At 39.3% G+C, this 12,421-nt stretch overlaps 1 protein-coding gene across 1 annotated transcript in view; it reads left to right on the forward strand.

The window, feature by feature from the left end:
- The first annotated feature begins 6,220 nt into the window (after positions 1-6,220).
- LOC131107906 (zinc finger matrin-type protein 4) overlaps positions 6,221-12,421 on the forward strand; it is a 74,936-nt gene continuing 68,735 nt past the window's right edge. The window contains exon 1 of the mRNA XM_058058370.2: positions 6,221-6,644. Coding sequence (XP_057914353.2) covers positions 6,606-6,644 — 39 coding nt within the window. The 5' untranslated portion in view covers positions 6,221-6,605. The remainder of the gene's footprint in view (positions 6,645-12,421) is intronic.

Here is a 12,421-nt window from a genome sequence, read left to right on the forward strand (position 1 = left end):
TCCCATTACAGCAAACACTAATGACTGTGATCCCAACTCCCTTGAGATCATTAACCAGCGCCTCCCTCGTAACCCATGAGGTCAAAGCTTGTATGGTACTCAAGAGCATAAGCAATTAAATTGTATTTCTTTCATTTTGGAAATATTGTGCCAACAGTGGTCTCTTTCACGCCAACATGCTTGTTGAAGTATGCAAATTTGTCCTTGAAGTCTTTTGCCAACTCCTTGGTCTTTCTCATGGTGGTGGAGAGTTTTGAAAGGAAGTTTCTGTTACAGGCATCTTTTATTATCAAATAGAAGGGCTGCATGGTGGACAAGTGGTTAGTGTGCAGGCGTGCAGTTCGATTCCACCCACGGCCATCTCTGTGTGGAGTTTGCATGTTCTCCCCGTGCAGGCATGGATTTTCTCCGGTTTCCTCCCACATTCCAAAAACATGCTAGGTTAATTGGCGACTCCAAATTGTCCATAGGTATGAATGTGAGTGTGAATGGTTGTTTGTCTATATGTGCCCTGTGATTGGCTGGCCACCAGTCCAGAGTGTACTCCGCCGCTCAGCCGAAGACAGCTGGGATAGGCTCCAGCACCCCCATGGGCAAAAGCGGTAGAAAATTTGTTCTGGACTATAAGTCGCTCTGGAGTATAAGTCGCAGGAACAGCCAACCTATGAAAAAAAAGTGCGACTTATAGTCCATAAAATATGGTACAAATTAATTTAGAATGCTTCCATTTTTGTCTTGGCTATAATAAACAAACAATGCTGGACTGTTCATATCTTTCTAAGGTTCCATCCCAGAGGTGTCTAGGATAGGATGTGATTAAACAAAAGTGTAAGAAATACTGAGAAGAGAAAAATATCACTCAGGTAGGTCGAAGAAAATAATGCATTTAATCGTACAAATAGAGAAAAAAATCCAAATAAAAAAAACCAACCCTCAGAACCAGAATGTAAAACAACTAGTGAAGCAGAAATGTTGAAAAACACAACAATGACAACACAAAAAAAAGCGAGTACAACTCTCTAAATGTAGCACACTAGGCAAATAACACAACATTATAAAGCAACATGGCTGCATACACAGCAAGCAACAAGGAGCTCACACACCCTGGCTACCTGCTTTATGCCAGCTCCACCTGATTGCCAATCAAACACACCTGGGATGCACCTACCAGGTGTGTCACATTTCTGCAAAGGAGAGGGGGAAAACACACACACACACACACACACACATAATTACACATAAACTTACATCATCAGTAATGTTTATGTGCCTCACCCATCCAATCATGGCTAAAAATGTTGGCATGTGTTAGCCAAATTTGGTTGTATGGCAAACAGAGATTGCCAAACACATTAGCATCCGTGGCATTCCATGCAGTATTTTTGGCCATGACTGTACACTGAACCTGCTGACTGAAAAAAACCTGACAAGGGAGTAAAAGTATAAAGTTGCAGTGATAACAATCGTGATGACTGGACACCACATGATATTTGGTAATGGTAATGGTTTAATTTCATTTGAACATGCATCAGGTTACAATTGAATGCATCACATAATCAGTTCACAGTTCCACATGTCCGAAAGGAGTAGGAAGAAGCAAAGCTTATTGAATCCTACCCCTCCATCTGGTACTTTTATAATAAGTAACTGTTACATTTGTTCACTTCCTGCCTTCCTGATATAATTTAGAAATAGATTCATTAATTTATTTAGTATTTTTGATAAATTTAGTTTTATTTAATTATTTTTTACAAATACTGAAGTATGAGGTGATATGACCATATAATGACATAATGGGTACCAAAGTAACCGTCAATATAGTGATGTATATACTATATATAACACATCAGAACTGGTTCAAGACTCTTCCTAAATACCAATACACAACTTAAACGGGACCTATTATGCTTTTTGTTGAGATGTCAAGTTTTGCTAAAAAAAAAATCCCATCAAATATAAACATGATCTAAATAAAACTGTGACCAATATTCCACTCACAAAAACAATCTCTGCTGCAAGCGGACATCCGACTATGAATCCAATGTATCCCCTGGTGGGATCCAATGAATATTTCAAGGTTTAATGAGACATCTAAAGTGGTTCTCTGTCATCTGGGAAGTGTTTCCATCCATGTGTTATTCTAACGCTCTAATAGTGGCTACAGCAGCTAAAACAACCGAGCCATCACTATTACAAACATACTAAAACAAACTGGAATATATCTCCATGTTGTGGTCTTTATCAAATATACATGCTGGGCTGTGTTCACATCCTTGTACAACACTGAGGGGTTTAAACAAACAGTATAGAGATGCATTGCCGCTGCTGGTCGTTTCTCCACTTGAACAAGCTTCCTCCGCTGTGGTTCTCTCATGCATCTCACGACAAGGAGAGTCGTTAGGGCTTGTAAATGCTGCAAAGCCCTGCAGAATGAAGACTAATCTTGCACGTTAATGAAGAAAAACATGGGTGGAGATATGCAGAAGCACCTGACAATCACACACACAAAAAAAGACGATAAAACTCTTTGTCACGCATGTAGCCATGTCAGCTAAAATTGGCCAAAGGCAACAGTGCATGTTATGTTTAGAGGAATGACTTCACTGTCTCTGTAAGGAGGAAAATTGAAGAACCACGCACACACAATGTACACACACACACTTCCTGCCCTCTTTCTCCAGACCGGCGCTGGCACTATACGTCCTCGGGCATGCCTGAGCTGGTGGTTTGATAAATTGGCCCTTTCATCTCGTCGGTGCGCATCGTGTCAGTGGGTTTTGTGGGTATTACTTTCTTTGTGAGTTCATGCTTGTGTGTGTCTGTGCGGTGAAGTGGCGCTGCTGTCAAATGTGTGTAATAGGTGCCCGTTCTCCCACCAATGAACACCCAGCCGTAGACTTTGGAGAAAATTGGGCATTTTCAGGTGAATTTAGGGAAATTGAAAAATATATCTATATCTTTTGACAGGCTATTCGTACTGTATGACGGTGTTGGGGTTAGTGTTGGTCTACATGGGCATGAATATCGGTTTCGATACATCAAAGGTGGGTATTTTTGGCTGTTTACAAAGTCTTGGCTCTTAGTACTCTGATGCTGTCTCATCTGTTATAGTAATCTAATTGATATAAAATACTGTTCTCAAGTGCTGTAGGAGTTTAGATTTGCACAATCAGTCAAATAGAACCACTACTGTGTCATTGTTGACATCGACAGACAGATATATAGATGTGGACGGTCACACTGCTAGAACAGTAAAATGCCTCCCTGGAGCTCTGAACATGAAAACAATCCATCATTCCCCTCACGTTTTGCTGTTGAGAGAAGGGGCATACAGATGGTCACTTATTTTCATGATATAATTAAGGAGAAACCTCTTTCCTCAATAGCCATGTTTACATGAGGAGTTTTTCTCTTTCTGAATGGAATCTTGTAATTACTTAATGACCTTTCCGAAAGCAATGGTATACATGGAAAGGAATATTTAATCTATATTCATTCATTCATTTTCTACCGCTTATCCTCACAAGGGTCGCGGGGGTGCTGGAGCCTATCCCAACTGTCTTCGGGCGAGAGGCGGTGTACACCCTGGACTGGTCACCAGCCAATTACAGGGCACATATAGACAAACAACCATTCACACTCACATTCATACCTATGGACAATTTGGAGTCGCCAATTAACCTAGCATGTTTTTTGGAATGTGGGAGGAAACCGGAGTACCCGGAGAAAACACGGGGAGAACATGCAAACTTTTTTAAAAAAAAAAAAAAAGCAGGCTTCACTATGCATATTAAAGTAAAGCCTAGTGCTCTGCCAACTATCCATCAGTTAAATAAAGTACATCATTTTGTTTTTCTCAGCGAACATGCTAACCTAGTATGATGTCGCCAAATTGGAGTGCAGCATGCGTGTTCGGTACACTTAACGGAAGGCTGTCGAATGTTTCACCCACTGGGGACATGCATGTGTGTGAGGCTCGTGCAGCCCACTCACTTTGATTACAAGATGGACGTACTGTCCTCCTATGGCACCTACGGTTATTGTGACCGGGAGAACCCGAATGTACAGCGGGAGGAGACGCCCGTCATGGCCGACTTAGGTATATTAATGTCAGATACGCCATGTGAACAGCTGTCGTGAATCCACGGATGTCAGGAGAACCAGAGTGGCCCGCCGTGACCAGCCAAGGAGTATTCATGTTGGATCCGTTATGTTGAGCAGCTGTCGTGCATCCATGGAGGTCGTGAGGACCAGCGTATGAATCATTAGCATTAAAGCTACAGACACACCAAGCAGTGTGTTCCAAATACAGCATATTAACCTTCCTCTTTACATTTTAATGCATAGAAAGAATCACATAACATTTGTTTATTGCATAATGGCTTTTTGACTTTGTCAGGAAACTCTATTTCAACAAAAAAAATAATTATTACTAAATTTTAAAATGGTCTGGTTGAAATCATGACCACTGTATTGTTAGGGTCGGTTTCGACCCGATAATAATAATATGATTATAAAGCAATATTTTGAGCCAAATCCATGTATGGATCCAGAAAACACAGATGATGCGAGTCAGATGAAGAGGTTCCTGGTGGTGAAGCTGTTCTATATCCCTCAGTAATAGCCAGGTAACAAAAGAACCTTCAATTTATGAATATGATTCTTTTGAGGTTCATTTTACCATTTTTGGAAATTGAAATTGAGGGGTATAGTGACAAAAAATGCCCTACATGCCCACACCAAAAGTATTAAAACCAACATTTTCATGGATGAGGAAACCTAAGAAGGTAACCAAGACATGAGAAGCAAATTTAATGGTAACTTATTGTTTTTAGTGTATTTTGTAGCTGATTTAATACATGGGTCAAAACCGACCCATTGACATAAGAGGTGATACCAGAAAGCTAACATAAGAGGAAGGTTAAAATCACTTTAAACCAGGGGTCTCAAACTCAATTTACCTGGGGGCCACTAGAGCTAGGGTCTGGGCAAGGCTGGGCCGCATCAGGTTTTCCCCAAAAAAATCCAAAAACGCATTTATTAAAAACAGAAAAATATACAAACTTTTTCAGTGCTTTGGTTCCGATTTTCTACAATAAAAGCTCTGATAAAACATTCCACTGTTCTCAAATATCTTAATTTTTATTTTTCTGCACAAAATAAGATGAAACTAAACAAATCAAGAATAAAGAAAATCAATGAATCAGTAATAAATAAATATAATTATAATAATAAAATGGCAAATAATAAAAACTTAAGAAACCACATATAGTTGGCGGGTAGACAAATTATTTTTTTCATATTCAAATTAACAAAGCATTATTAGAGCCCTGTAGACATGACAAAACACGACTATAGTCACATTTATACTCTTTTTATTTACAACATATTGCGCAACTGCAGGGTCTTGAGACACATGCTAACTCGCAAACTAGAGAGCTAGCGACCTAAACGGTAGCCTTCAAGTTATTTCCTTTAAACTTAAATATCCAAAACTTACCACTTCCACACGGATAGAGAGGATAACTATTAACAGTTATTTAACCTTTAACATGAACATTAATCAAACGTAATATTTTTTTCTGGGTACATGATACCATACAGCATCTATATCAAACTTGCGCGGGCCGCACTAACATTAAACTTTCATATCAAGGCGGGGGCCTCAAACTAGTGTCCAGCGGGCCACATTTGGCCCGCGGGCTGCGTGTTTGAAACCCTAAATTCCTAATCTAAATTCCAGCATCAAGGATGTATGATGGCCAACACACGTCCTATACACTATTGTGGCACCACTGAGACCTAAAGTACTAAAAGTACATGATAAAAATATGTAATCCATAACTCATACAAGTGTAAAATGACTTTTGATATATTTTCATGATATGGTTCCTCATGATAACTCAAATTGACAGGTGTTCAATAAGGGCATCGAACCTGTGGTCACAGTGTGTCAAGTTGACATAGTGGAGCAGTGCATGTGCAGTGAGGTGTGCACTACTATGAGTCACTGTGAGCCAAAAGAAAAAAAAAACACATCCACGCTGTGTTATCATTTTATATAATCCATCTAATATCAGTGTGGGTGCACTAACCCACGAGCTCGCCCGGTGCTCCCACTCACTGTGCAGCTCCTGCATCCAACGTGCACGCACACGCACACGCACACTTGTACACGAGTGGCGAGCACTCTGTCTTTTCATTCATCCCACTGAATGCTGCGCACAGCATCATCATCCTCATCATCACCATCACCATCATCTCCCTCCTCCTCCTCCTCTTCCTCGTCCCTCTTTAGTGCCGGGATATCTTCCCAGTCTCTTTTCTCCCCCGTCCACGGAGCGTGTCCTAGCAGCGGATTATGTCCACGGTGCTGCGCTTCTTGCCTCCGCGCCACACGGCAGAGAGGAGCCGCTAGAGGACACGCGTCGCTACCGTGCAACAAGAGGCGTGTGTAGTGTGTGTGTGTGGAAGTGATACCGAGGAGGAGGAGAAGGAGGAGGACTGAGAAGGAACAATAAAAGTATTTTGGAGCGGTTAATCCCGGGACAGAGTTGACGGATTGTACGGTGCAGCTGCAGGGGTTGGAGACATTCGGCTGGCGAATGGTTGTCGGTTTTGAAGAGGCGAGTCACCTCTGCAAGGTGAGACGTGAACCCGCAACTTATCATAATAATAATAATTAAGAGTTTGCGTGAATATTTGCACTAATGACAGATGACTGCTGTGGCGCCACTGACGCTATGTTTCTATGGAGTTCTTGCATGCTTCTGCAGCATGAAGTAACTTTAAGAGTATTGGTACACATTTCAGACACTATTTGCTTAAACAGGCAAATTAAAACCAACTGAAATGTTGACTTTTTGTGCCTAAAATAAGTCAGTTTTGCAATGGAAGTCTTGAAATTGATAAACAAGTCACTTCTATGAATTAATATGTCTTTAAATGGAATGGAATGGCCTTTATTGTCATTATACAAGATGTACAACAAGATTGGACAGCTTCTCCTTTCAGTGCAGTAGTCAAGTTAAAAAAAAGTATATAAAAGTAGAGAAAAAAAGACAATTTAACAAGATATATACAAGATCTATCCAAAATATACACATAGTATTGCACAGGAGCATATGCAGGAGCAGACGTATTGCAGATATATTAATTTTAGTGCAATGATAAATGTGTGCAACATAAAGTAAGGCTGAATTTCTGAATGTTTGTTGGGTCTTAAATAAGTTGACCGTAGCTTAAATAAATCAATATTTCTATGAAGTTATTGCATCACCATAATACATGCAAGTACTGTACAATATGTGAATATTTGCCTCAGGTGAACTGAGCTGAAATTTTGATTTTATTTGTTTTTTTTTTGTTATTTTTAATCCCATATGAATAAGAGATAAGCACAGTTGTATCTTAAATAAGCTGATTTTTCAATGGAGCTTTTGCAAGCATGCTTTATGTAAATGTGTGTGTGTATGTGTGTGCAACATTAAGTTTAATGCACAAGGAGTGGTGAGTGAGTGCATATTTTGGATTATATTTCAATGGATATGAGCAATATGACAAAATGTTGACTTTGAGGTATTTCGGTCATGTTAAAACACAAACATTTGTACCTAAAACATAACAATTTGATGTACATGTTGGTACAAATACACACAAGCAGTGTATGCAGAGAAGCGATAGGAGATTGGGAGTCATTGTGAGTTTATGACAGGCTATTCATTCAATGACTAACACTAGTAGCTAAACTTTGCCAAACCGCTATCATTATTTGACAACAAACGTAAATAATGTATTTTGTGTGTGTTACACGGGGCATGGCTTGCACGTCGGAGCGGAAAGAGGGCAGGGCCTTTAAGACAGGAAGTCATGATGCAGGAAAAACAATGAAAACAATGCACTAAAATGGCCCATTTCAAGGAAGAAGAATTCAACACATACACTTAACCTCCGCTACGGGTATGCTATAAAACAACATTGCTCATTCAAAATAAATCTTTACTTTGGCTCCTCTACAATAAGAAGCATGTTGGAAGAACTGATCCGTCTCACTAAATGGCTTTAATTGCATGAATGTTTCACTTTGGGAGGAGCGTCCAGTCTGCTCCTCTTTGCGTGTCTGTGAGGGTGTGATACCAGTTTATAGCCTTTCGCTGCTCTTGTCTGCCTGTCACTAGGGCTGCTATCACACATGCACACAAACACACACACACACACACACACACTATCTCTAAATATCATTCACATAGGATCATTGTAATGAAGTAGCACAGGGTCAAACAATTGAGCTTATTTATATCCTCAGAAGCAGCAATCACTTCTATTGTCAAAAAAAAAGACATTTTATTAACCCGCTGTATTCCTTTAGCTATCTTCTGTAGCCTTGAATTGTCTAGGCTAAGCCAAGGACTCACTGTCTGTTTGTAGAAACTGTTATTGATCTCACCTTGACAGAATCATGGTGTTGAACCATTAAAACTGAACTATACTTTAGCTCATGGCATCATGGAATATTCTGAATGTACTGAACTCCTATTTACATGACATTATTATCCAGAATAATGCTGCCCCATAGTGTGTATGGAGCTTTATTCACTCAGCTGATATCATGTTGTCTACTTTGTTGACATTGAATCAACAGCGCCTCTGCTGGTCGGAGCCAAGTAATGCACCCCATCATGCCTCAGTTATATCAAGCTATGAATATTCCAAAAAACAACTCTTAAAGGGGAACTGCACATTTTGGGGGGAATTTTGATGAATATTCACAATCCTTTCTTTGGCTTTTCTGTGCATTCCATTGTGAAAAAGTGAGTAAATATGAGCTAGCTAACAATGGCCATCATGGGAAATATCTATTTTGATGCTTAAGCCCACACAAAAATGCCAACAGACCTCCATTTAAACTTACTTGTATATTAACCAAGCTACAACAATATTATTGTAGCAGCTAACATGGAAAAATATTTTTATCTGGTGGACTAACACGACGTGAGTGGATACCTAGCTCTTAATTTCGCTACAGAGACTCAACAAGAGGCTTTTTTGCCAGCAGCATTATTTACCTGAGGACTGGCGCACACGTCTTGTGCTGGAAGACACAGCCATCCCAAGGAGAGCGACCATTGTAAGTGTTGTGGCTGTATCTATGCTGCTTTTGTTGATGGAAGTAGCACAAGCTTACGCCTCGAAAAGATATTTCGGTAGTATTTTAAATCATCAAAATACGACAAGATACTGCAACTATTACATGTTGTTATCAGTGTACTTGTTAATGTATGATCACAGCATGGTTATCAAACGATGCAATGTTCAACCTTTATAGTCAAAATAGGTGTATCCAAATGACAGCATTGTTAGCTTGCTCATATGAACTTGTTTTCACGTGTTATAATGCACAGTAAAGGGAACAAACTATGTGTTCATGTTTCACACAAGAATTGTGAATTAATTACAAAAAAGTGCAATTGATTAATTAATTATTGTGCCCTTCCCTAATACTGCATTGTCTCAACTTTATGATTACAAAATCAATATTTAAATTGAATGATTAGCACTTTTGGACATCACTAATGATAATTTTTTTTAAATTAAAGCACATATAAAATGCTATATTTGGGGGTCAAAAAGGTAAACTTAGCATATGTTGACTCGTTTTGCTTTGGCATGCATACTTTGCATTGAGTCGTTAGGGTTCAGACAATGGGTGGTGCATCTTAGTCAAGTAAAATCAGCTTTTTATTTGTCAAAACATTTGACACAACATCTCCAAAAAACAAGGAATCGTACTTCACAGAAATTCACTTATCACGGTTGGGTCTGGAACCAATTAATGTGATGAAGGAGGGATTACTGTACAGGTAAATCATTAGAATTAGGTAATATATAACTTAATGTACTGAACTCCTGTTTACATGACATTATTATCCAGAATAATGCTGGATAACATCTCCAAAAAACAAGGAATCGTACTTCACAGAAATTCACTTATCACGGTTGGGTCTGGAACCAATTAATGTGATGAAGGAGCGATTACTGTACAGATAAATCATTAGAATTAGGTCATATATAACTTAATGTACTGAACTCCTGTTTACATGACATTATTATCCAGAATAATGCTGAATAACATCTCCAAAAAACAAGGAATCGTACTTCACAGAAATTCACTTATCACGGTTGGGTCTGGAACCAATTAACGTGATGAAGGAGGGATTACTGTACAGGTAAATCATTAGAATTAGGTAATATATAACTTAATGTACTGAACTCCTGTTTACATGACATTATTATTCAGAATAATGCTGGCTAACATCTCCAAAAAACAAGGAATCGTACTTCACAGAAATTCACTTATCACGGTTGGGTCTGGAACCAATTAATGTGATGAAGGAGCGATTACTGTACAGATAAATCATTAGAATTAGGTCATATATAACTTAATGTACTGAACTCCTGTTTACATGACATTGTTATCCAGAATAATGCTGGATAACATCTCCAAAAAACAAGGAATCGTACTTCACAGAAATTCACTTATCACGGTTGGGTCTGGAACCAATTAACGTGATGAAGGAGGGATTACTGTACAGGTAAATCATTAGAATTAGGTAATATATAACTTAATGTACTGAACTCCTGTTTACATCATATTATTATCCAGAATAATGCTGGATAACATCTCCAAAAAACAAGGAATCGTACTTCACAAAAATTCACTTATCACGGTTGGGTCTGGAACCAATTAACGTGATGAAGGAGGGATTACTGTACAGGTAAATCATTAGAATTAGGTAATATATAACTTAATGTACTGAACTCCTGTTTACATCACATTATTATCCAGAATAATGCTGGATAACATCTCCAAAAAACAAGGAATCGTACTTCACAGAAATTCACTCATCACGGTTGGGTCTGGAACCAATTAACATGATGAAGGAGGGATTACTGTACAGGTAAATCATTAGAATTAGGTAATATATAACTTAATGTACTGAACTCCTGTTTACATGACATTATTATTCAGAATAATGCTGGATAACATCTCCAAAAAACAAGGAATCGTACTTCACTGAAGTTCACTTATCACGGTTGGGTCTGGAACCAATTAACATGATGAAGGAGGGATTACTGTACAGGTAAATCATTAGAATTAGAAGGTAATATATAACTTAAATCTAATCTTGAAGAGTCACTAACTCATGGTGGCCGCTATCCAAAACAAAACCCTTGTGCAAGATGCTGATTGTCACAAAAATCTGCAGCTTGACAAATATCGTGTGTCAAAGCGACCGGCTTGTGTTTCTGCCTTGCACATTTGCAAAGCATGTAAGAGAATGCAAGTTGACAAGTCGCACGGAGCAAATTGGAGAAAATAAAAAAATAAAAGCCGTTCATTAGCGCGTACGTAATATAGAAGAGCTGTGAGCCACCTAGAAGTAGTCCATTTTGCTGTGCCGCTGTCTGTCTCTCACGAGGTGGTGAAGTGCAAGTGGGGGAGAATCTGATTAACCAACTGGCATAATTTACCCAGCCCTGAAGGGATTAGTGGGGAAGCCATGCTCTTGAAAAGTGCTGGCTTTCCTTCTGTGCACAGAAATGAAGCCCTCACACACACACAAACATGGACTTAGTGTTTGGGATGGGCATACCAATCCATGAGTTGATGTCAATTTGTGGAACTGATTGTTGATTAATCGTGTCTTGAAGTAAAACGGACTGCACTACTTGACTGCAACCAGCAGAGGCGCTGGTGATTCATTTAGTATCTATCCATTATTTTTTATACCGCTTATCCTTATCACAGGCGTATACTGGAGCCTATCCCAGGCGGGGTACACCCTGGACTGGTCGCCAGCCAATCACAGGGCACATATAGACAAACAACCATTCACACTCACATTCATACCTATGGACAATTTGGAGTCGCTAATTAACCTAGCATGTTTTTGGAATGTGGGAGGAAACCGGAGTACCCGGAGAAAACTCCACACAGAAAAGTGATTCAGTCTTTATTAGTTTGTATCCACAGAAGGACATCACAGTTTATGGGAAGTTTAGCAGCCATGACACAACTGCTGAATAGAAAATGGGACATTGAGTCTTGGTTTCTTTGTTGCGGTTGTGTGTACAGGCTTTTCTTTCTTTGTATGAGCAACATGATTCCACAGCCGCTCCATATTTAAAGTGACTTGAAATAAAATCAGTTGTAAATTGGTGCTGTAGAAATAAAATTAACATCTCTTAACTAAAAATGGTATGAATGTGAGTGTGAATGGTTGTTTGTCTATATGTGCCCTGTGATTGGCTGGCAACCAGTCCAGGGTGTACCCCGCCTCTTGCCCGAAGACAGCTGGGATAGGCTCCAGCACCCCCCGTGACCCTCGTGAGGAAAAAGCGGTAGAAAAGGAAGGAGAGG

This window comes from Doryrhamphus excisus, linkage group LG20, assembly GCF_037039965.1.
Source record: "Doryrhamphus excisus strain RoL-2023G ecotype Guam linkage group LG20, RoL_Dexc_Guam_v1.1, whole genome shotgun sequence".
NCBI classification, from domain to species: domain Eukaryota; kingdom Metazoa; phylum Chordata; class Actinopteri; order Syngnathiformes; family Syngnathidae; genus Doryrhamphus; species Doryrhamphus excisus.